This window comes from Mus caroli, unplaced genomic scaffold (assembly GCF_978045245.1).
Source record: "Mus caroli unplaced genomic scaffold, Mus_caroli_1 scaffold_10, whole genome shotgun sequence".
Lineage (NCBI taxonomy): Eukaryota > Metazoa > Chordata > Mammalia > Rodentia > Muridae > Mus > Mus caroli.
The window spans coordinates 81,948,876-81,975,449 of NW_028227265.1; the positions used below are offsets into that span (position 1 = coordinate 81,948,876).

General features: G+C 41.5%; 1 protein-coding gene across 8 annotated transcripts in view; it reads left to right on the forward strand.

Moving 5' to 3' along the window:
* Tenm3 (teneurin transmembrane protein 3) overlaps window positions 1-26,574 on the forward strand; it is a 623,557-nt gene that overhangs the window by 509,604 nt on the left and 87,379 nt on the right. For all 8 annotated transcript variants that reach the window (XM_029480774.2, XM_029480777.2, XM_029480775.2 and 5 more), the window contains one exon: window positions 5,260-5,445. In XM_029480774.2, coding sequence (XP_029336634.1) covers window positions 5,260-5,445 — 186 coding nt within the window. The remainder of the gene's footprint in view (window positions 1-5,259; window positions 5,446-26,574) is intronic.

The following is a 26,574-nucleotide window of genomic DNA, read 5'->3' on the forward strand; positions in this document are numbered from 1 at the left end:
TAAAGGAATGAAGTAGTTACTGCTTATAAAAAGGAAATAAGCTTAGGTCATTTATTATTAAAAATTCAGTCTTCTCTATTATTGGCAAGGATTATCTTTTATGTGCACAAGACAGCCCTATCTCCCTCAGTCTCACTGTATGGAAATACTGATTTACATGAGCATCTATGTAGGTCTATCTGTTGCTTAGGGTGGGTCATGGCATTGTCGAGACAGGCCCTCATGTAGCCTGGGCTGGCCTCAGACTTATTACGGAAAAGAGACTGGCCCTTGTGTGCACAGACATACTCCACCATGCCCAGAAATTCAGGCACTTTAGGGCATGAGCAAATACTCTGCAAGCTGACCTGACAACAGTAGGCTGTACATGATCCCACTAAAGAGTGAGTATAATGCTCTCATTCTATTATGCTTAAATGATGATGAAGTGGGGAATGTCAGTAATCTTATTCACTAATATATGGGCACATGCACATACCCTGGTATTACAGAAATGGGCAGTGTACAAAATGGTATGTATGGTACTTGCTGATTTTTTCCAAATCATTTGTTTGTTGTTTGTTTGTTTTTGTAATGCTGGCTGCAACTCAGGAACTAATTCCACAATATTCCCAGTCATTAGTCACACTGTGTGAGAGGATGCCATTCACCCTAGAATATGACACTTTTAATTGGGAGCTAAGATGAGCACACATGAAATAATTAGATGCCAATCTAACATCATACCAAGTGTTACGTGGAATAATTTGCTAAACTCGGAGGAGCGCTCCCATCTTGACAAATACTGCAGAATTTCACAGGGACTTCTATGAACACTTCTGCCTCCATTTAAACTGGGCAATCTTTCAGAGGGGCAAGTAAAGGGACCGTTTGTGACTGAGGAAGCTGTTAGAGTGTGTCTAAGAACTTGGGCTATGAAGTCAGATGCATGTGGTCATGGTCAAGTGTATTGTGAAGGTCTTTAGTCTTCAGAAAATGACTGGTGTGTCTCAGCTCAGGAGAGGACTTTGCAGAAGTGTGGACCTGAAGAGAGGGCAAGCAGTTTAGAATCAACAGAAATGAAAAGGATATATACGAGCAACATTTTAAATAGACAATAGGCAAGACTCAATGAGAAAATAAGATACAGTCGTTTGGCAGGAAGAGTTGAAATTCCAAAGCAGGAGAAAACAGAGCCCATACTAGCATACAGAAGACAGCAGGAGGGAAGGAAAGAAAGTTGCAGTAGAGGCTGGTAGGGAATCTTGGGGAAAGAGAAAATGAAGAATTCCTAAAGAAAAACAAATATTTGAAAAGAAAAGTAGAGGAGAAGGAATGAACAAAACGAAGGATGAGAAAGGAGAGAGGAGAATAGACTTTCCCAGCTGTGCTGCGCAGAGGAAGTGTTCTACAAACGCCTAGACTCAGAGTCTTTCTGCTCTTCCTCCCAAACCCTGGCGCTCCCATGTCACAGATGAACTGACAGACATGCGAGTCCAACTGTTCAGGTTCAATCAGTTTTTGGATTTTTTTTTTCCTTCCAACTCTGGGTATCTAATTTGGGACCTTAAGCATACTGGGGCAACTGTGCCTAACTCTGGATTCTGCTTGTAGATTGGTCATTCAGTAGTTATCTGTGGGTAAAGTAGGGATAATGGTAACACTCTTTGATGCTTTGGTAGTTAAGTTCCGATGCTGCAGCTGAGCAATGCACATAGAATAGAGCCTCAGGCACCATGGTACTGTCCATGCTGTGGTAGTGCAGGGGACATTAGCAAACAGTAGTAGGCCTGGAAACAAGCTAAAGAAACTTTTCTGTATCCTGATGTGTCTTACAAAGTTTCTTTTCAATCCAAGAGTGGATATTTTCTCATTCTCCTCTCCCTCAGCCCCTCCTCCCTCAATCCCCCTCCCTCAGTCCCCCCTCCCTCAGTCCCCCTCCCTCAGTCCCCCTCCCTCATGCTCCCCTCCCTCAGTCCCCCTCCCTCAATCCCCCTCCCTCCTGCTCCCCTCCCTCAGTCCCCCCTCCCTCAGTCCCCCCTCCCTCAGTTCCCCCTCCCTCTCCCCTCCCTCAGTCCCCCCTCCCTCATGCTCCCCTCCCTCAGTCCCCCTCCCTCCTATGCACTCTCCCTTCCCTTCCACACTCCTTTTCTCTCCTCCTCCTTCCTCTCTGTCTTCTCTCCTCACTGCCCCTTCCTCCTCTATTGTCCCTTTATCATTAACACATAGCTCTGAAAGAAGATAGCAATTATTGTGTATTTATGCCTGCCTTATAGATATGGAAGCCCAAAACTTTGGTTAGAAATCTCATGACCACCAAAACAAATAACGTGTTTAGGTAAATAAGGAAATCATGAGACGGAGTTTGGATTATAGTGGGGCCTAACCATCTCACTAAAGAGTATTAGGAAGCCCTTGCCAACCAATATTTATCAAGCATGAGTGCCTGACACTAAGTCTATATTTCCTTTGTTTATCCAGTTCTCTTAAAATACATATTTTAGTCAGACAGTGGTGGCACACGCCTTTAATCCCAGCACTTGGGAGGCAGAGGCAGGTAGATCACTTGATTTGGAGGCCAGCCTGGTCTACAGAATGAGCTCCAACACAGCCAGGGCTACACAGAGAATCCCTGTCTTGAAGAAAAGGAAAAAAAAAAAAAGAGGGGGAGAGGAGAAAGAAATATTTTAAGTATAAGAACCAAAATAAGCATTCAGTTATTTTAGATTATTTTTTTAATTACTTAAATTTCTAGCTCATGTATTTTTAAAAAAATGCATTCCACCAAAAAAAAAAAAAAAAAAAAAAAACCAATCTCGTTGAGTTGTGTAGGAATGATTACTTGAGTAGTGACGGAGGTTCTTGGTCCAGGTCTGTCCTCCCTCAGCACAGGTCTAAAACTGCTTACTGTACAATAGCCCTAAGTGGGGTGTGGTCAGTTTGCATCCCACTCTTATCCAAGCAGCAGAAGAGCGGATGGAATGCCCACTGTTTCGTTTCCTAAAATGACTATAACTGGCACCCATCCTCATAAAATCATCTTGTCATGAATAGCAAAACAGACAAATAAATGCTAATTCAAAGATTAAATTGGCTATCCATATCCTGTATTATATGTTTAGATTTTATATCATCCATGCTGGTACAATTACTTTATAGTTGAGAAGCTAAAGAAAAATCCTATTTCCATTTAAAATAAAATAAAACCTAAGTAAAAATAGAAACTGGGCGGAGATCTTTGTTCTGTTCATCTTTGTATCCTCCGTTCAAAGCGGGAGAGTAACACATTAAACTAGCTCCATGTATAGAATGAAGAAGGAATGAAGCGTTCTTTTGGAGACTAGGAAGATGGCAAGTGTAATTATCAACTGTGGAAAGGCAGAAGACTTGGGATGAACAGCAGTGCTCTCCTAGGGCCCGTGCTCACCCCGGGAATGCAGCTTGCCTCGTGCCTGCCCCGTGCTGACCGCTGCGCAGCTCTTAGTTACAGCTTATCCAAACATTATTGTTTACTTACATATGTGGCCGAACGTTTACTAGTGATATAAATCTAAGGTTTTTAACTAAATGAAACCTAAAGGAAAACACTGCCAGTTCCCTCTTTTGACGCTGTGAAAATGACCTTCAGGTATCTAGATTCCATAAGAGAGTGCAATTTATAACCAGAACATTGGGCGAAGCTATTATAAAAGAAGGGGGAAAAATGAATTATTTTCGTGATGAAGTGAATAGGTTTGAAAGCAAGAGTCTCCCTCTATCTTCATCAGCAGTGTGTCCATTAATTAGCCCTTCAATTCCACTTCAATTAAATTAACTCTAATTAATAAGTTCATTACAAAGATTGACGCACCTTGCTCAAAGCCGGTGTGTTAAACGCTGATAAACAACTTCACCCTAATGAAGAATTGATTCCATTGAATAAAAGGGGGACCTCCAAACCTCATCTCCTGATGCTAGGTTGATGTTGTGTTGCTCTGAAGTTAATCAAACCATCTTGGTCTCTTAATCAAAAATTTAATTCAAAGGAGATAGAGAAACATGGAATTGGGGGGGGGGCAGAGATACAACTCTCTCCCAGTTAATGTCCTGAGTGTTCTTTATAGGAAATGTGACAGTTCTTATAATGTATTACTATAGTCTCAAAAGTAGCTAAGGCTGAGGGTGAGAATGGGGACCAAAGCATCAGTGTTGGAATAGGTGTTTGTGATGATATAAATACTAGTTTTCATTGTAAAGAAATATGGCCGCCATCCCTTTTCTATGTGTCAGAAATGACTTTGGAGTGAAAATTAAAACTAGGACCGTCATTTTTCAGTCTTAGGATAAAAACCATAGTTAACTTTATAAGAGAAAGAGCAAAAACCCAAATATCCTTCAGAGTCCCTCTCCTTCCCTTTCTTCCTCTCTCTCCACTAGACCTAGTTAAGTAAAGCTCTTAAGAAAGCTTTATTTTTAAAAATGACTTCAGACATCCGAGTCCTTTTTAAGGCTTAATCTAATGTTATACAATTTGAAGGCATTTGGTCATTATACACCTTTCAAAAATCCCAACAGATGAAAATCTTTGTTTTTCAAATGACAGAGTCAATGTGTGTGTAGAGTTATTAAACTGCTTTTCTAGTCTGTGAGCTAGGCAATTTGTAGCTGTCGAGAGTCCAAATTTACTAAATAGGAAAAACAACATTTCCTCTTCTTTAACCAGCATGCCTGCGTGCATGAGCAAGCTGATGTGATTTCTCTAAGAAAGTCTCCTTCAAGTTTCGGGATATTTAAAACAATTTAAGCCATGGCTTTAGCAATCGGCCCTTTGCATTTCCCAGTAACGGGATAAGGCAATTCCTGTTAAATACTTGACACACTGTGCTAACTCAAATATCTCATCCTTTTAGTGTGCATGGTTTTTCTCTTGGGTACCAAGGGGTAGCCTTATATATTTATATAGGCCTATTCTATCTACATTGTATTTTGTAGATACTTATATACAAAAATGTATACAAAAATATTTTGTAGGCATTTATATACATAATAGCTTTATATATAAAGTGATTTTCCCAAACAATTATCATGTGTGCTCTCTGCACCCACACAGCCACAAGTTAAAGGAGATGAAAGAATGTCAAATCCTGCCATTCACCGATGCCGAAATTGACTTAGTGCACAGCACAGTGTGACCTTGCTTTTCACTTTGACAAGTGCAAGATGTAACCCCTAATAATTCTCCTTCTCGCCCCCCCCAACCCGTTCTTTTCTCTTGCCTGGACTCCTCTTTTTGCAATACAGAAATATGTTCGGTGGACTGCGGCTCACACGGCGTCTGCATGGGGGGCTCCTGTCGCTGTGAAGAAGGCTGGACCGGCCCGGCGTGTAATCAGAGAGCTTGCCACCCTCGCTGTGCTGAGCACGGGACGTGCAAGGACGGCAAGTGCGAGTGCAGCCAAGGATGGAACGGCGAGCACTGCACAATTGGTAGGCCATCAGACTTCTAGCTAGCTACCTGCTGCACTTCCCGTTCTGTGCGGGACCAGACCCAGAGCAAACTCGCTGTGATAGATAAGCAGTCTGTCACCAGACTTCACCCCCTACCCTGTCCTCCATCTACTGCAAAAGAGGTCAAATTCTTGGAAGTTTTTCAACTTGGAAGAAGTTCCCCTCTTCAAATTTTCTTTAATTTTCTTACACGGAAAAGAGTGGTTTTGTTGTTAAGTGCTGTCTGTATTTCACAATGTTAATTCACTTCTTGTTAGAGAAACATGCCGGAGTATGAGATGTAATTATTTGTATTTGTTGCTTAGTATGATGGTCATAAAAAGGGACTCGCATAAAGAAATTGCAGTTTGTTTCTAAACTGTGCATTTTGGTCAGCTGTAGTGTCCATAGACACATCACCCACAGACTGCTCACCCGGCCACTGTGGCATTGCCTCTCATTAAGTCTTGGCTGCTGGGATTCTATGTTGATATTGCACCTCCTAATAGCAATCATACTTCCTAGTTTACATATTTTTTTAAATTTTCCCAAATACCCGGACTTGCTGATCTCCATAGATTCCAGCAGCTCTTCTGAGGCTTTTGGTACAGGGAGTTTCTACCAAAGAGGTTTTATTTCCTTTTTTTAATGGCTTTATATTCCAATATCATTAGAAGTAAACTATAGTAAGCCCAAGAGTAGCTGGTTTTTTTTATATGCCTGACACTTCTTCAAATATGATGATATTCACAAATGCCTGTAGGTTGGATAAAATATTAACCATATTTTTCAGACCAAAAGTGGTTTTTGTAAAAGGAAAAAAAGAAAAAAAAAAAAACAAAAGTAGTGAAAAGGGCTACCTGTACCTAACCAGCGTTTAACGAGGAGTCAAGAGAATCTAGAACAAGTTACCACCCTTTCAGCACATGCAGTATTCCCTTACCCTTCAAATTGCAGAATTCAAATGCTCAACTCATAAAGTACATTAAAAGGTAAAGCGAGTCATAAGTTTCTACCTCACCTCCTTAAAAATTACCGTCAATGATTGTACATGACAGGCTGACAAGAATTTCAGAAGGTAAGACACCATATGTTCTCCAATATTTTGCACTCGGCAGGTAAAATTTTGATGAAGCGATTTGGGACCATGTTGGTAACTTACTGTATCCTTCCAGTGTGTGTGTATGATGCACTTCTTATTTTGCTTACAGGAGTTGGGCAGCAAGAAATTTCATCATGGGACAATTTGAAATCACACATGTTATAAGACTGTCACATGCACATAACCCACCCCCCGTCCACATACACACCACACACACACACACACACACACACGATTAAAAGTTCATCTTCTTTTAAGTTAGCACAATTCTGTCTTTACCAACTTTATGTAAGATTCTCTGCAGTGTTGTTGGCATCCCTTGACATCTCTTACAAGGGCCCCACCACAACCCCACGTTAGGTGATCTTCTGGGAAGACTCTTAGGGCTCTTAGAGTTGATTGGATTCACGGCTGTAGTTTATAGTGATCAGAAAGAAGGAAGGACACGTCTGAGTCTGGAGTCCCATGGAGGGTCAGCCTTGCTCCTTGTTGAGACACATCACTGTGAAGAGTCTTTTCCCAGCAGAGAGCCTTTGAAACTCAGGGTACACGGGTTTAGGTTTGAGGAGCCGTCTTCTGTTCGCCATGATCACTGTCATCTCAGACTCTCAGAAGAGCAAGCATTTAGGGCTCCTTCTGGACTCTGAACCTGTAGCAATATAGGGAGCGCCCACACTTTTAGATGCCACACAAGACCCAGCCCCACCAGCCTTCTGCACCATCACCTCTACAAGACCCTCAGGGGTGACTCGCTGACACTGAGGAGCGGTTCTGTCTTCCGCAATCATCCCCAAACATCCGTGTTCATAACTCTTGCTCAGTGTTCATCCCTGCTTTGTCATGGCTCTCCCTTCTGCTGGCTTCTAGGGCAGGGCCCACAGGAGACTCATGAAGCTACACTAAGGCAGGAAACAGTTGACAAGCAGGTTGTCTGTCTCTTTCTCTGAAAGCACAAAGGACAGTACAGCGCCCCTGTGTCCAAACAGCTCTTTACCAGAATCTCAGAGTCCTCCCACAGCAGAGACAAGACGACACAATGATGCTTCTCATCTCGCTCGACTTCATAAATTAATTCTAGCTAGGACGAAAAGAATTATATCTGTCACTATTTAATCCTAGGGAAAACAGCAGATACATGTGTGTAGCTTTAAGAAATCAGAAATGTACCAGAAAGCTACAATAGGCACATATAACTTGTCACTCAGTAGCTACCCAACAACCTGGTCTGTTGCCATGTCCTCGCTGGCATATAGTTAACAGTTTCCTGTGGATATATTCTTCCAAAAACTTTCCTAGTTGTTTGGAAACAAACAAGATTCTTGTTAGAACTGGGACTTTTGATTGCAATTGAATTGTTTCTTGCACTGTTGGTTACCAACTCTGTTTTCTGTTATTTCCATTAATTGTGTTTCTTTATACTCCAGTACAGGAAATAAAGGACCTACCTGGATGTGTAGGGCTGAGGACATAGCTCTGTGGTAAAATGTTTTTCCAGGAGACAGAAGCCCCTGGGCTCAATTCTCAGCAGCACCAAAAAGAGGAGTATAGCGATCCCTTTAGCCCTTCTTTGATCCTTCATGCTGCTAGAATGATTCCAGTTTTGCCCTTCTTCTGTCTGCTTCTGCGCGTACCACAGTGAAGCCCAAGGGCCACTTGTGAGCTGCTGGCAAGGTAGCCAGGAAGTGGGGAAGCGCGTTCCCATTTGGGATGGTTACTTCCTGTTCCTCTCAGTTCCAATATGTATCTGGCTGAAAGAAACTGTCATCTTGCGAGAGACTCCTCATAAGTCAGTGGGATTTTATTTTCCTTTCTCCATATTCCATGGACTACAAACAGGGAGGTTAACTGAAAGAGAGGTGGAATAGCAAACACGGGTTCTCGATAGATAGCAGAAGAATATTCATTGGTCACCTGACTGTCTTCATAAACTCGGTTCCTGCTTTCATAACATCATGGGCATGCTGGTAGTGAAAGAGTTGGGAAGGCAGAATACTCACCGGACACTGCTCTCACTTAGAGAGTCCCATGCTGATATTTTTATTAGTGTGGTCGTATCTTCCTCTCTTTACAAATGAGGAGTTCCGCAAAGTTGGCGTGTTCATCCACAGAGCCTGTGCCAAGTCTTCCCTGCTTGGGTTACTCTTTTACTCTCGATATGTGCAGATGAAAGATAAAACAACAGGAGACTGATTTTTTTTTCAGGAATATTGTGATTAAAAGGGATATCTTTCTCTCCCCGCCCCAACCCCCCAGGAAGGCACTTAGGGATATTGGGCCCTTTTATGAATAAAGAAACAGAAAGCGCCACATCTGTACAGGCAGCAGTACTTGTCATTGACATGGCTTGACGCTAACAGCCCATAACACTAGTGTAGCCCCGAGAGCGTGATAACAGTCGTGTTAGGCTGTGGCTTATCTGCGGGTGGGAGGATTCCCCTACACGCACCCATGTTTGCTTCTCCTGAGATAGGAAGTATGTAAGGATAGCATAGAGGACCCCAGAAGCAAGTCAGAAAAAAATAAAGAAAGAAAAAAAACATGTGGACTGGAATTAAATATCTTATAAACAATAATTGCCATAATTTGACTATCACGTGTCTATCACAATATTTAAGAGGATTAAACGATTGTGCTCTGTGAGGGTTGATGTGAATCAGGTTTAAAACTAGTATCTGATAGGTACGAATCTGGAAACTGCGAGATACTGGTGAGTTTTGAGCAGACTGAGTGAGTTCCTATCCCTGTGTTTAACTGGAATAGACTTTGAATCCATAGATATGTGAAGGCAACTCAGTTGGTTTGGTTCAACCTCTTGTTTCAGGTAAAAGAAGGGAGATCTGTCTGCCATCGGCCTGTGACTCTACTTTAGAGGCCACAGAAACAAAGCAAATCCTGTCTCCACATCTTCTGCATGTTGCTTATTAGCGGAGTGCAAAGCTAACTGAATGTCCTGGGCAGGGAGAAGTCCTAACTGCCTTGTTTTGAGCATTCATCAATCTATAACTCCCACAAGGCCTTTTCTCTTTAGCATCTATTGAACAGACTTTTTCCTTCATTATCCATTTATGTCTGTCTGAGTGCATTGGAGACCAGAGATGAGATTGAGTCATGAACAGGCCATAGGGTGTTGAATAACATTTGACTGTTCTCTCCCATGAATAGGTGTCACAAAGGACAAAAACGCTCAGCTCTGCCAGCTCTGTAGATGGCTGAGTGTCTTCTCAAACCCATTGGTACTTTTCATTTCTGCAGAGAACCAAAAGGGAGGTAATGGGCTTATATTAGTAACAGGGAAGATCACGGGCTGGAAAACATACTTAAATCTCAGGAAAAGCCCTCTTTTAAATAGTTGAATCTCCATTCCAGTAAGCCTTAACAATCTGTCAGAATTTGGTAGGTATGTGAGATTGGCCATTCCGTTTTCTCTTTCGTGTTAATTTTAGAAGTTGGGTGGTTTTTAATTTCCTTCCGTTCCATCCGTTATCCCAAAGGATTAAGTCTCTTGGATCTGAAGGATTCTCCAGGTCATTTGCAGTTTTGGGATGTCTTAGCTGTTGATGGTTTCTGTTGACTATGCGGAGGTAGTAGACCTAAGCACAGGGTTCCCTCGTCACCTCAGTTTCCTTTTGCCACAGGAAGGAATCGTCTTCACTTCTGAAGAAGTCCCGAGATCCACTTTGTCATATCCCGAGATATCACCTGCCCACCCTCGTTACCTTTTCCATATGAATTCACTTATTTTGCCCATTAAGTACCATGGAATGGTGTCTCTATTAAACGTACTAAATACTGTTCCACTTAAAAGGCAGTGTAACATTTTTTAATACACAGACTCTGAATGTGTCTTTAAGTCCTTTCGGTGGTTCAGCATGACTAGTGTCTTAACTGTTCTTTGCCTCAGTTGGAGTCTTTTTCTGATGTAAAGTGATTATGATAATTAATAATTATGTGTGATTTTAGAGTACAGTGTTCTGATGTCTGAGAACTTGTGGACTTATGTCCTTGCTGAACGATTAAATGACATTGAGCAATTAATCCATTGTCACTCTATATTCGTATCCTTTTATGAAGAATGTGAACGTTACATACATCAGAGAATTATTTCAGTTAGAGAAAAACGCTATCCTATGAATTATAGCACTTAATCTAGTGCTTATAAAGGAAAGTTAATAGCTTTGCGTCTTAGTTTTCTTGATAAGTAGGAATGAGACAAACTGCAGCTCAGACCGTGGCTTAGGTCTTTGACATTTGAAAAGCAAAACACAAAATATTATGAAACTAGTAAAGTCTGGTGGTACGGTCCATAACCCCAGCACTCAGGAGGCTGATGCAGGAGGATCACAAGTTCAAGTCCATCCCAAGAACCTAGGGAGTCACTATCTTAAAAATCTACAATAAAAAACAAGTTGCCAAGGGCATTTACTTAAAGAGTTAACAGAATTCTTGCCATATTATAAGGCAGAGCCTATGTCAGGGTGGATATTGGTTAATAAGAAGCCGTGTGTGTCGGGGTTGGGTTTAAAGAGTTGTTTTTGAAATCATGATATAAAGGGAAGGGAAGATATATCATGATATTTTTCTTCTAGTAATGTCTCAAATACAGAGCTGTCTATTGAACAGCATTGATTTTTTGTTGTTGATGTTCTTTTGAGGCGATTCAAATGGAAATTTGACCTGGGGGAAATCCTAATTTTTTTAAGCTACAAACAGCCAGCTATTTGTTTTTATTCTAATTCCTTAGAACACCAGGAAACACAATCATGAATGATCACAAAGTCGTGCTTTGTTTGCCCAGACAAAACGTAGGTATACTGTACTCCACAAACTCCTATTAAACAGTGTGGTTGCCCTGACCTTTGGGATATGGAAGAGGAGAAACAGAAAAGGAACTGTAGCATCTAGGGAGTATGGGAGAGAGAAGGATCCAAGCCTTTGCCAGCGTAGCCACATGTTTCATTTTTACCTCAAACAATACTGTAAGAGCAGTGGTTTTATTTAGGTGGAAAAACCATGTGACAGTTGGGAAATTAAGAGTGTATGAATGCTTTATTTACATTACAAATTTAGTTGTTTGGGAACTTTCAGCAATTTTTTTGTAGTACCTCCCCCACCCCCCAAAAAAGTTAGAATTAATAAAATAAGACCACATGGAATTTTTAAAGTATCTTTTTGTTCAAATGCTACTTGTAATCAACACACACACACACACACTAGTGGGGAATAGATACTACTACACATCTGTATACCAACACGCTGGGACCATTCAGTTTCCTATCAGTCAATAAAGAAGAGTAGGTAAGAGAACAATCATGCCATGCTACCTGAGTCCTGGGCCAAGCCAGCTTTACTGGGCAATCGCAGAAGCCTAAGCATCAGGGTCTCTCATCCCTACCAGCCTGTTCTAAGGCCTCACTAAGGGACCGGGATTTCATGTAGCCATGTGTTGCTATGACGTTTACAAATCACTTAGGACCTCTGTCTCTTCATATTCCAGCGTCCTCTCCAGCACGCTTTCCCTTGTGCACAGCTGTGTGTTATACTTCACATCGAATGAAGACCAAGTTAGCTTTCTCCACTCTACAGAAATATTACAAAATCATTGTTGTTTTAAGGAGACAAAGTGAGTGTTGTCCGGCAGTCTTGGAGAAAATGGCTGTTTAGAGACTCGGCTGTCATTTAGTAAACATCACATAGCTTTTCTGACATTTGTGCTATTCCTCAACTTAAATTTTCTTCTACCTTTGCGGCGATTTTCCTTATTCCAAATAATTCTTTACTCTGGCACAGCACTTCATCGATCTTGACGTTATTTTTCCTGAAGAGAGGCTCCTCCCACGTTGTAAGCATTTCAACCATCACCACCCCAAATAAACTAAATCTACCCTGCCCCCAACCGCCACCCCCCGTCCCCCCATGCTGTATCATGTGCTATCTATGGCATGATAGGAAGGTACAAAGGTCTCCTTCCTATCTCCCTATCAAAGGTGTCTCTGTTTCCTCATTTCTAAAGTGGAAATAAAGATACCTAGCTCCCTCCTGGAGCTGCTGAGAGTGGTGGGCAGAGGAAAATTGTAGTGGGCATAGCCCTGGCACAGAGCAAACCCCACATAGAGGCGTCTTACCATTACTGCTGCTACTGGAGCATTTGGGCTGATGGTTAATGGACTGACACCAACCACTACTTTCTTCCTGAACCATCTCTCAGGTTCTACTCATTCCCTCTGAGAATCAGGGATGTGTGCCGGGTACCAGGATTAACTCCTTGTCTTCCCAGGATGCTTGGGGTAAAGCCAATAGCTTCACGGTGATCTGTGATCCCTTGTGCAGAGCGGGTCATCATGGAGCCGTGAGGTATGGGGTTGATCTGAAGGACAGTTTCCTAAGCCTGCTGGGCAGTAGAAAGTCAGGTAGGCTGAAAAGCTTTCCGTGGAGCATATAGCATTGTGGCTTGTTAAGGAATGTGCTACTCACTGCTAAGCTGATATAAAGTTGGATGTGACTCCGGCAGACTGGCCCCTCTAGGGAATGGAGGAAAGCCCCCTTCTAAGCTGACTGAGCATCATCCATGTTCTGGAAGCCAGTCTGGATTTCTGATGTCTGATTTCTTCTGTTGAGGTTAACCTGAGGATCCATCTGGGGTCTCTCCGACATTATTTTTCTCATTTGAGCCCTAAGTTATTCATTTAATGGTTTTATATACACTACTTCATCTTCCATAATACCTTCGGAATTGGTAATTTTCTTAAATTAGGTCATTAGTCTCTTTGCCACAAGTGCAAACCTGCTTTCTCTGACCTCTCTAAGAGATGGGCACCCTCTCTCATTAAGATGTCAGTGCTGTCTTTACTCTAAAAGGTGTGTCAGAGATGTTCATGTTTCGCCACTCAGCCTGTGTCAGGTCTGCGAGGAAGCAATATTGGGTGTCTCTGCAGTGGGAGCTGTCTATTTTGGTGTGGCTTATTTCACCTTCAAGTGGTTCTTCTCCCTCCCATATGACCATATGAATCACTCTTTGTTTTGTTTTGATTTTTTTTTAACGTATACTGATCTCATCATAGAAAGCCTTGGAGCTGTGGGTTCAACTCAGTGCTGGCCCGGGGTGCAAACAGTGGTAGAGCCGTGCTTCCTGTCCGTGTCTTTTACCTGCTGAGTGAGAGAGCACTCAGCCAATGGAAACTGATTCAGAGGTCCTGGTGGAACCTGATTCAGTGAGACTCCGTGTTTCTGACATGGTTTAGCCTCAAATGCTACCTGTCAAAGGGTTTGAGTCACTTGGCTTCTGCTTTTATAACCCATACCCATAAAGCAACAGAGTTGTAGTAAATTTGCACTCTTCTTTGGATGGTTTAGAAATACATTTCATTGTCTATAGTATTCTGTTCTGTTCTGCCCTTCTGTATCATTATAGACTCCCCTTTATATGATGTATGTATCATGATTTAATGAACACATAAAGTATCAAATAATTAAATTATGTTCTCATACCATTCAAATCCTCAAAAAAAAAAAAAAAAAAAGCTTAGATTTGAATCTTCAGTTGCCTTAGCACCTGGCTTTCTATAGCATTTGTAAAATCACCATCCAGTGGGCTGTTGTGACAGGTGTTCTCCAGTCACCCGGAAGGGTTATTTCTTAGGGTACCCATTTCCTTATCCCTAAGGATGGGGTGAAATCTGAGCATAGTCAGCATTTGCTGTTGGAGCGTCCTTCTCCTCGGCCCAGTCTCACTGTTTTCCGTCCTTGGTGCTGAGATTTATTAGGGGGCGACAGCATCATCGGCCTGAGAATGTCAGTCAAAAGATAACAGTGTGGCCGAGAGGTACATCTTCGTGACAGGTGTGTCCCTTAGGGAGCTGTTAATGCCTTCCATGCTTTAGAAAGGGAACAATGTGTGGGACATCTGAAAGTCAATTGTGAATGTCAGTGATTGTCCTGTGGGTGAATGTACCTGGTATTAACATACAGTTTTCCCAAGCAGGTGACTTACACATTGCCTGTAAGGATGGGATAAGACATTCGAGATCTTTCAAAGAGATCTTTCTCACCTACTTTCATAGCCCTGGTATGATAAACAAATTCTATCTTGCGATAAGAGGTTATGCTCAGATTCCTCTCAAGTCTACGTCCTGTGTGAAAAGTTGGGGACCAAATCGGTGCCTATGTTAAGCTTTTTCTCACCCAACTTACTGGAAGGCATCCTGGCCTTCACACGCATCAGCTTTCAGGGAAAAAAAAAAGTAGAGGGTTAAAGCCCCTGAGAGGTGAGGTTCCCCCCACCACCCTCCTTGGGGAGCAGAACAGAAGAAAATGCCAGTGGTTTTTCTGTTGTTTTATATTCACTTGGGTTTTGTAAACTATGCCTCAGTTCTCAGATCTGAACAACCTTTCAGACTTCTCATCCTAGTTTCTATGTAAATCCCACCGGAAACTGCATGGTTTCCTAGCGAGTTTTAGTTGGGGCTCAGCTAACTTTCTGTGTAGGGGTACTCTGTGTTGGGGAAAACAACTTCTAAATCATAATTACTAAAGATTTGAGGGGGTTGGGACGGTGCTGCTAGAGTTTGGACCCAAGACTTGACACATGCCAAGTAGGTTATGTACCCCCAAGCTGTATTCTCAGCCCTCAAGGAATTGTCTTAATTCGTTAATTTAAATTAATAATTTCTCCACTGTGTCTGTGATTTTTTATTGACTTAAGATTTCCATTGACTTTAAGAGTTCCATTAACTTAAATTAACATGTTCTATGCTGTGTCTAAGAGTTCCGTTGTTCCTTGAGTCTCATTCTCATTGGAAGTCAGTTCATTTGGGTAAGCGTTTTCTGAAAGATGTTAACAGATGCAGGGGAGGAAGGAGGTTTCAACTCACTTCCTGAAGACTTAGTAACTCAAGGCTATAATATAAATAGGATGTCCAGAGACAGATAAACAGGACAGTTTTGTTACAGAAACAAACTAACAGATTAATGGGAAAGTAAGATGTAAATATGTTGCTGCTGTACAAGTTTGAGTGGTGACTTAACACGTAAGATGAAAAGCCAAGGGATCAGATGGTTCAAGTATAAAAAGCTGCAGAAAGATAGACTTAAGATTTTCTGGGGAAGGTGACAAGAGACCTAGAAACTCCCAAGAGTTGCAAACCTTAGAGATGGAAGGAGCCAAATACACAAAAGAAAGGCAAATAACACTTCCTAGAAGGGCAAGTGCCAGACTCTCTGCTTAATAAGATGTTTGTGGCATCCAGGACCAGGACTTACTGCTTCTCCAAAAGGGAGTTACCTTAGGAAGATCAAACAACTGCAGAGACATCCCCCTCAGCCACCCATAAGGGGGTGGCAGGTAGAAGGAGGTCCTAGAAACCTTATTCACCATCAGGTCAAAGCACTGAACACACCAAGCAGCATGCTTTGGGGTAACATTTCTCGATCCCTAACACTGAATAAAGGCTTACTGAGGTACATGTCAGTTTTCAAATCATACTGTTTCATGTAAACTTGCCATTGGTTCTGTGCTAACACGCTGGAATATCTTTTTCAACGTGGAATGCCTTGTTGATTTGCGTCATTTAAGAACCATCTTTAAGATTTTAGTTACCACCAAAACCTCTCATCTCGGTGGTTTTAAAACTCAATTGTCTGGATATACAGTTGAACGAAGAAGAAAAGTAAAAAATATTCTCTTCAGTATTGGCCAAGTTCCTCAGAAGCCTTTTAGTTGGGAAGTAAAGAGCCACGGCGTTAGGAATTGAAGCCACATGCACAATATTGTTTTCAACTATTTCGGGGCATGCGCAAAGAAGGGAAAGTTTGTGAAGTTGCTACATCTTTCCCAAAACTCTACCCAGGTAACTTAAAGAGCCAGGCAGCTAAGGAGGAACTCATATGTAGTTTAGGTGACTTTTCTTATATGCTAAGAGTGATAGCATCCTAAGGAGGTGAATAAAAAGTTAGAGGCTTGGGGAAAATTGGTCATAGAGTAAAGTACTCGTTTTACAAGCATGAGGACCCGAGCAGAGATCCTCAGCACCATGTAAGAAGCTTAGCATGGATACCGCATCTATGATCCCAGCACTGGGAGGCAGACAGGAGGATCTCAAGTGTTTGCTGGCCAAACAGTCTTGACAGTCAGTGAACACAAGGTTTAGTGAGAGACCTTATCTCAAAGATAGATGGATGGATGGGTGGGTGGATGGATGGATGGATGGATGGATAGAGTAGAGAGGGAAAGAGTAGATAGATAGATAGATAGATAGATAGATAGATAGATAGATAGATAGATAGATAGATAGATAGATGATAGATAGGGAGAGAGAGAGATAATAGATTGCATGCATGCTCACTATGTACACAACACAGTAGATTTTGATTTGCTTTGTTGTAAGGGTGAGAGAATAAAGCCCGCGGTTTCCAACACTGTCTTACTCCTCCACTCAGCGTCGACTCAGTCTTGCCCTGGCAGACTTTCCTTTCATGCATAAGACAAGTGGCAAGCAGCCTCTTAGTTACCTTTTCACCTGCCATTTGGTTGCTGGTTGCTTTCACCTTCATCTATAGAAAGTTTTGTTTGTTTTTCAATGCAGGTTTCTCTGTGCATCCCTGGCTGTCCTGGAACTCATTCTGTAGACCAGGCTGGCCTCGAACTCACTGAGATCTGTCTGCCTCTCCCTTCCAAGTGCTGGGATTAAAGGCTTGGGCCTATATAAGTTTCTGTAAGTGTATTAGTTCTTTGAGAGTTTCTTATGCATATTAACCACACTCCCCTAATCACTCAAATTTGGGTCCATTCTTTTAAACCCATCAAGACCAGTTTGTGTTGTCCTAGTATTCTTAGGTCTGTTTCCACTGGAGTGTGGCCAACTTACTAGGAGCCTCACCCTTGAAGAGAACTGTCTCTCTTTCCCAGCAGTTGCAAACAGCTCCCATTCCCATGCTGGGATTCAGTCTGGCTTGGGCATGCTGGGGTCTTGTATTTGTAGCTACCCTGCTGTGTCCAGAAGACAGTTTCTTTGCAGTCATCCACCATATCTGACTCTTACACTCTCTCTACTCCCTCTTCCACTATGATCCCTGTGCCTTGCAGGGAGGAGGCATAGTAGATATGTCCCGTTTAGGCTAAGCATTCTGTGGTCTCTTATTCTCTGCACCTTAGCCACTTGTGGGTCTCTTCTTGCACTATCTACTGCCAATAGAACCAGGCATGGGACAGGTGTTTCTTAGACAGTCATAGGGACCTACCTAATTTCAAAAGACAAATGTCCCTGGGCTCATCCGAAAAGCAGTGCCGCCCCACCCCACCCCCAACCCTGGCCTGTTGACAGTATTCACAGATAATGGTGTGACTGAAGCCAATTTCTTTCCTACAGTTCTTCATAAGAGGGTCGATGACCCTCTCCTGTTTGAGTGCCCCTTTAATGAAAGTGGAAAACAACCATCTGAAATACGGCTGACGTTTCTGGGATTCAACAGGCGTGTGTGCCTTGGGTAAATTAAGGAGCAAAGGAAGCCCTTAAATATGAATACATTGTCATATGCTTCTCCATTAGACTCTGTTGGTTGAATGAAATTAGTAAATAATTATGTTGGTGGGGAACCTACTACCTCCAAATGTGATATAATGCCTTCCTTTAACAGCAGAGCTTAATTTTTTTCCTATACGCCAAATTAGTTTTTTAGGGCAATCTACATTGCAAATTGGCCAATTTGCATTAAAACTATGCAGACTGGTTCTGATTTGTCAACACCTCTTTTTTTTCTTTCCTATTCTTTTTTTTTTAAAGTCTTTAACATTAAGTATGGGTGGGTAAAACCATCTGCCTGTGAAGCTTGCCCGCAGCTCCATCCCTTAGCACACAAGACAGGTTACAGCTGTTTAATTGTTATGGTGCCGAGTGATTCCCTTCCTATCCGAAATTAATATTTATATATGTGTGCATAGAAAGCATGCAGTTAAACATGTGATCTAATTGTGGATTAATGGCAGCAGATATCCATTCATTAGTCCGCCCGCATGAACAATGAGGGAGAAAGCAGTGCATTTCACAATCTCTTGATTGTGACGTTTCCCAGCTCTTGACTCGTAAGAAGAGTCCCCAGCAGTGGTCATCATGAAGACAAGTCATCCAGGCCCCATACACTGGCCCATGGGAAGGAACATGGTACCAGTATAGCTGGCTTAAAATGTGAAAGGAGAAAAATCTATGTGGTGATTTCATATACTCATCCTAGTGCGTCAATCTGGTGTCCTTCAGGCTGTGGCCAGTATAAGCCCAAGCCACACAGAGGAAGTCCAGATACGCAAGTTCACATGCATGGGACACCCACACTTCTGAAAAGCTTGTCTAGGCTGAGAATGGTCTTCTTTTATTCCAAAATGGCAATGCACGAATTTAAATTTATCGCACTCTACTATTATAGTTAACAATGTATATTCCATCTGCTTGGTACATTTCGGAGTGAAAATAGAATGCAAAATTCCCAGCAAGCTCACAATACACGGATAGAGGCGTGCATGTAAAAGAGGCCAGTTAAAGGCCCTGGTTCCCATTTAGTTACTGCAACGCTAGCATGGACTTCTTAGTAGGTGGTTTGGATACTTATGTGGACACTCAAGCTCATTTAGAAAATGTTAATTTATCTTCCTGAAATGAAGCCAATAGTGGACGTAGTGGGATGCTTTCATTTAAAAAGCTGAATCACAAATCATTTAATATCATGTCACTAAGTCATTGGGATGATTTGAATGACACAGTAGAAAACTTTTTTCTACACACACACACACAAAATGGGGTTGTGCTCCCCTCAGAGAATGAGCTCATTCATATAAATGCTGTTCCTACCAACAGAATGTATATTGATCTGAAGAATGAGGGACCCATCCTGGCATTCATAAGCCAGAGGACATTGTAAGCAGTGTGCAAAACAAATTATTAGCAGCCCCGAGGTCCTTTGCTTAAAGTCAAACTTTCCCTTCTTTTTGGTTTCTTAAAATAATAATAATAATTACCATTATTATTGTTGCTGTATATTTAATATCATATGATAGTAATAATATATAATATTAATCTTAATCATTATTATAAGTTACCTCATAAGTTTGGGTTTTTCACATATAAACTGTGAATAAGATGGATCCCTGCTATCTGCTAAGTGTATTCCATGGGCTGAGAACAATATAGAGTGGTCTTCATAGATTGGCTGTATTATAAGGTAAAGCTATTAGACCTTCAGGAAACCGCAGTTCAGAGAACTTAATCTGTAGACCTTCGCTATGGGTATATGGCTGATATACAAGAGAACCCCATTCCAACCCCACAAGAGCTATTCCTGAGCTCATACGCTGAAGAACTAGCTGAGGCTGCCTGGTACATCATTCTTTAGTTGTTCATGTATGTTTTTATACAGTAGAAATTCTTTTTTTCCATAATAAACTAATAACCATTTGTCATAAAAATCTGAATCGCCATAGAAACATATGAAGTAACAGTCATTGCTCAGTAATAAAATGCCATGTGTTTATATTTTATATTTTATTTCAAGGAAGTTTGAAAGATTTTTAGGAAGGTTTGAAATATATCTGTTAATAGTGCTTAGAGTTTTTCAAATAAAAATAACAATTACAAAAACAAAAAAATGTTAAAGAACATTAATTATACTGGGAAGAATTTGAAGAGGTTGGAAATTATTGAAAAAAATATGTTTTCCTTTGCAAAATTTAAGTTTATATCTAGTTTCTATATCACCTGAAATGATTAGGCTAAATACTTTATACAGGCTTTGGCCACTAAACAATGCACTTGTAGAAAATGGGTAGATTATACTTATCATTAGTGTATGCCCATAGGGGAGAAGGTATAGAAAGTTATCTGTATGCCTTTGTGCACTTTCTCACCTCAGAATCTGGGATAAGGCATTCTATTTAAGTCATCTTTGAAAAATTACCTATTTTCATCTACATATTTAAATGAGTTTTAGTTTATCTGGGTGGAGTGAAAAAGACAATTTGATCTTTTTCATTAAAGTTTTCCTACCTAAAACGAAAACTGTTGTAAGAAAGACCCAAAGCTCTATTCACCTAATTGTCAGCATACAAACTTTCCCTTCTTTTGAAATTTTAAATATTAATTATTAATTTGGTGAGGCAGAATTTGATGTCACCTAAGATGCTCTCAAACTCCTTAAGTCACATATTTTGACTCTGAACTTCTGATAGGAGGTGACTTCTATGTCCACCTGAGTACCGGGATTGCAAGCATGCACCATTACATAAAACAGCCATTCTGATTTATGTAATTCTGGGAGTTGAACCCTGGACCTCATGCATCTTAGACAAGCACAGTAGCAGCTGAGCTACGTTCCCAGCTCAAATTTGTCACAAGTATTGAATTTTTCAAATACATAAAGATTAGTTAAGTGATGATTGTAGGTAACCCCTGATCCATTCTGAACAATTCAGTACCTCCATCTGACTGATATTCTGTTTGTTTGTTTGTTTGTTTGTTTGTTTGTTTGTTTGTTTGTTTTTCAAGATAGGGTTCTTCTGTATAGCTGTAGTTGTCCTGGAACTTACTATGAAAACCAGGCTGGCCTTGAACTCATAGCCTCTGCTTCCCAAGTGCTGAGGTAAAGGGACACAGCTCCAGCCCCAGTTCTGATTGGTGTTTTAGCAGTGTATGACACACTGCAGTTATTTCAAATACATAATTCTTGGCATAAAATTTTGTAGCACGCATACGTGTGTTCTGTGGCTTGAACTCAAGGCCTTACACACAGTAAGCATGGGCCCTCCCACTGAGATGCGTCCTCAGCCTATACTTTTGAGAGCGTCCTGAGAATTGAATCCAGGGCCTTGTACATAGTTAGCATATGCTCTACACAGAGCTACACCCTCATTCCATTAAAGTAACGTTAGCAGTGCTCTCTGGCTAGTTTTATTTCCCCATATCAGAATACTAAACTACACCTGTCCTTTACCCCACCCCCACCCGTGCCCCCTTGAATCACAAAATCCCAAGCTGGGTTTTCCCTTATGTCATCCAGTAAAACTCAGGGACTGAGAACTAAAGGAGACATGTGTTGGTAACATGTTTCTGTATATGATCCAATAGGAGGAATCGTGCCACATTCGAAGACTATTACAAAGCTCGACACAGTGTGTGCCAGACAATAGCTTCTTTTGTGACAAGTTTTGCATATGTTGACATCCATGTGTCTGGGCAGGCATTCTGAGTACCCCCATTGTAAATATATAGTTTTCAGTTGGGCATATAATTTTAAACTGAAGGAAATATCGAATACTGTCCTGTAAGGAGGCCCTGTAACTAACTCATAGCGGCCCTTTAATGACAATGCTAACCTTACAATACTGTGGTTAGTCCCAAAACATCTTTTCTCTGTGATCTGAATTATTATAGTCTGGTTTAAATCAGGAAGTGACCGTTTCACTCTGTGGGGACGTCTTGTTTTAAGTAGCATTCCAAACCAAAGCATAGTGATTTACCTGCGTGGATAATATGAGGAGCAATGTATTCATCCAGAAATTTCATACCCAAATTTTCAAACTGAAACAAAAACAGAGAGGGGGTAAAGAGTGAATACCTGCCAGGCGTGGTGGCCTTCAATCCCAGCACTTCGGAGGCAGAGACAGGTGAATTTTTCTGAGTTCAAGGCCAGCCTGGTCTACAAAGTGAGTTCCAGGACAGCCAGGGCTATACAGAGAAGCCCTGTCTCAAACAAACAAACAAACAAACAAACAAAAACAGTGAAAACCCAAAATGTCAAAGATATTTGAAGCAGGTCTTCAGAAGGGGGCCAGATTTAGGGAGTAAATGGTCTCTAAGACAGCACACTATGCACATATGCACACAAGCTATTTTTCTTTATATGACACCATCTCACACTTACTAGATGCTGAAATTCAAATTCATTGGCTTTCCTAGATGGTGTGGAATATTTTAAATGCTTTTCCCTAATCTTAGAATAAAAATTCTCGGGTTTTTTTTTTTGTAAAGTATATTTTAATGGACCTATGTAAACTCTTAAGAATATAGAATTATTTTATGGTGTTTAAAATGATGTCAATATCATAATCCTTTATGGTGTAGTAATCAGTAATAAAACAGCACAGTGAGTACCAATTAAGGAACATCAACTCAATGGGTATGCAGCCTGCACGCTGATTTAAACGGTTGCTGATTGGAATAAATGGATTTAATATGTACTTATTTGCAGACGGTAGCTTCTCTGTCACCCTACTAGGGCTTGGCGAATGAATAATCTAAGAATGATGCTTACTTACAACTTTAATGAGATACTAATGTGAATCATTTTTTTTTAAATCTGCGTTTTAGAACTTGTGAAGCACACAATGCTACATACAAACTCTACCCTCCCTACCAAGGACTTCGCACTCCTAGCTGCAGCGAGGAGTGCCTCCGTGCTTTAGTGTGCACCCTCTGAGTGAACTAACCTCTTCTGAAGATAGACCCCTAAGCTCCGACTGTTGTCTTTAAAGAGAGAAATATTTCCAGTGTCCTCAATCCTCTATTGTTTGCCTATGTCTAACTTAAATCTGAGAGTCAATTCAGCAGTCCCGTGGAAATACTGTACAATTTAATGTGTTCCGACCAAGCACTCTGTCGACGGCAGAAACAGTGGGAATCGTTCCTAACCAAACACACCAGCAGCTATGCACACACAGACACTTTCCCTTTTCCCTCCTGAGCTACTTAATATACATGGAGCCAACATGGTTGCCTCCGTCTCTTCTCTGTGTTTATGAGAATCGGCGTATTGGTGATCTGGAATCAATATCGTGCCAAGTAGCCTTTGAGAGATCCATGTTCCTCCCCAAAGAACACAGACATGTATATTCTTTGACTTCATTTTTTTTTTAAGTGAACAGCCTTCCTTGGTTATACGGCTGAGCAGGTCCTCCTGGTGCGGCGTTTATAGGTCAGCTGAACTGCTTCTGTTCTTGTCTTCAGCCCTTTGGGTTGTGTGTGTATTTTTACCTGCCTGCCTACTGGTTTTCAAGACTGCACGTTACAGCAGTTCGTAGCTGAAAGCTGTAAGGTACTCTTACGTGCACTGGGGTATCGGTGGGTTAGTGGTTCAAGTTAGCTTGCGTTCAGTCTTCCCTTCACCTGCAATGATGAAGTAATGCTTTCCCCTTGGTCAGACGTTCCCTGGACCAATCCCGAAACAGATGATGCGCATGCTCAGCCTCACACAGGTACACAGCCCTGTGTCCTCTGAGCTGTACACGTGACTGGCTTACTCAAAATGGGACTCTCGGTGCTCATAGATCGCCCGACTGGGGTTTTGCCTTTCCCAGTTGCCTGCAGGTTCAGGCTAGACAAGTCAGTCCCCTGCTCTGTGCCTCTATCTCTTTGCCACTAAAATGGGAAAGGTAAGGATTCTTCTACCTCTTAACTCGTAGGAGAGGGAAAATGCATCAGCTAATGTATTGTAAATGCTTAGCGTAGTTTTCACATATAATTAACAGTAAATGGCAGTTACTGTAACACCCTCGTGTGTTAGGGTGAGGGGGGAGAAACATATAGGTGACAGAGAAGGGGGAGATTCATGGACTGAGTAGTACAAACTTCCTCTCCTTTCCCAACAGATCGCTTCTTCATAGAACACATAGAAGCCTTCACAAGACATGTCTTCCCTTACTTTCCATAACACATGTTAAAACTATATGGAGCCAGGCAACAAGAATACATTGATTATCCCGATGCTAATGAGGACCATTTATGCATAAAGTCACATACATCTGTAAAACTCATCAAAGCTGTAGATTTTGATGACAGTCCTTAGAGGAACTTGCAAAGTGATGTGGTACCTTCCTAACCATCGTGTTAGAAAGCAGATGCAACCTTGTGAACGGGTACTCCAAAAGGGCCTCAGAGCCCAAGCTCAGTACCGAGCCAGACGGTAGCAGATCATCTTATCCACCTCTGTGTGTCTTCCCCCCAAACAGTGAGAAGGCTTAAAAAGAGAACGGATTCTCTTTTACAGGACACAGAGGACACGTGTACAAAGATTGCAGGACCAGCCCTTTGCTTTGCTGATATTGAAAGCATATTGGCTGGTTATCCAATGGCAATACTTCCACAGTCTCCCAGTCATTGCCCGCCAGTGTCAGCAATTAGACCAGGGACCCCTAGTGCCTAGTCTTTCACTTGCTGTGTCCCAGGGGCCACTGTGCAAATGGACGTATTTTGAAAGAGACAGTGAAAACCAGGAACTAGTCAGAGCCATGAAAGGCATCTGCATCCCGACATTCATTGCAAGGAGACCCTTTTTGAGGGTGAGTTCATCTTCACTGTCAACATGGCTAGACTGAGTCACCAGGAAACTGAGGCATATGTCTGTGTCCAATTGTGGGGGCCTGGCCATAGAGGACTAAGGGAGGAATAACTGTCCTGAATGGCACCAACATGGACTGGGGACTTAAACGGATACAAAAAAAAAAAAAAAAAAAACAAGGGGGAGGGGGAAGGTGAGAATCAATATTCCCTTTTCTCTGCTTCCTGGCCACCCACGTTGTGAACTGCCCCACCCATCCCCATCGTACCGCTAAAAGATAGAGCTAAAATGAATCGTCCAATCCTTTAAGTTGCTTCTGACTGGCATTTTTTGTCACAGCGATGTATAGCTAACTCATACACTCCCTTGGTGTTACTCAAAGGAGCCTTGTGAAAGACATCTAAAAGAAGGTGGTGCTATCCCCATGGCTTTAGCAATGATTCGCATTCTTAGGTCAATAATGGGTGTGCGGTCCTTCTGATCATGTGTGTGTGTGTGTGTGTGTGTGTGTGTGTGTACTGGGGAAAGATATGGCTTCATGACAATGGTTCTTAGCCATGTCTGGAGCCAGACAGCCCATGGGGCTGGCTCTCTGTCTCTCTCTGTCTCTCTCTCTCTCTGTCTCTCTCTCATCTGTATTTGCTGTCTCAGTTACGCTTACATCCTAAGCTGGTGCTGAAGATTAAATAAACAAGTAATATAAAGTACTTAGCCTGATACCATAAACTAAAGCCTTTTTATTACCTTCAAGAAGCAAGGTTGGGAAGAGAGCTGTGTTCTAACGTCCTTCTGAAACTGGTCTAAACTGAAAGAAAGGCCCACCTGGGTCAGAGGTAGGAACCAGTAGCTGTTGATATACCAGCAGAGTGCTCGTAATCTCCAAGGCACTCAGAGGCAGAGCTCAGAGAAGAGTCTAGAATCGTCTCAACCACTTGTATTTGTAGTGTGTGTGGTTTTCAGAATCCGTCTGTCACTGGTTCTTTCGGATATGAAACCCAAAATAAAGTTTGAGACATCACCCCCCTACAAGAAATATGGAACTACTCTTCCTGTGTTCTACGTGGATCCCCTTAAGAGATAAACACTCTAAACGTCAAGGACAGTACTTCATGAATAAAACATAATAATAGCTTTTCTTAAATGGCTAGCCCACACACCTATAAGAAAGTTCCATTGCGGGGTCGGGGTAGACCTTAAAACTTGGTACAACTACTTGGTATTCTTTTATGTTTAAGCGTACACTTTCAAAGTAATTTCTCTGCAACCTAATGTTCATATCAGCAACTGTTAGGTATATTAATTTTTAACTATATTGTATTGTTTTTACGATTATTATTCCTAATGGCTTCTTGCAACATGCCTGCATTTTTCTGATTATTTCCTGTCCTGGCTTCTATAATGATATTTTTATTGTTGCAATTATTTCCCTAACTATTTTAACCTCGTGTATCCATATTTCCTTTCATTATTCAGGATCAGGCTTTTGAGGTCATCATCACAAACTTTACCCTTGAAAGTAAAATATAGGTGATTGTTTTTAGTCTTAGTTTTAAGCTATCAGTGATTCTTTATGATATTTAATATGTTCCCCGTGATATGAAAATGATAAATCTTGATATCTTATTCTCGGTACACATACTATCATAGCAGCTTCGTAGTGTTTTCGTGGACACTGTGTTAAAATACTTCTGATAATTTAAAGTGTTGTGCTAATTATG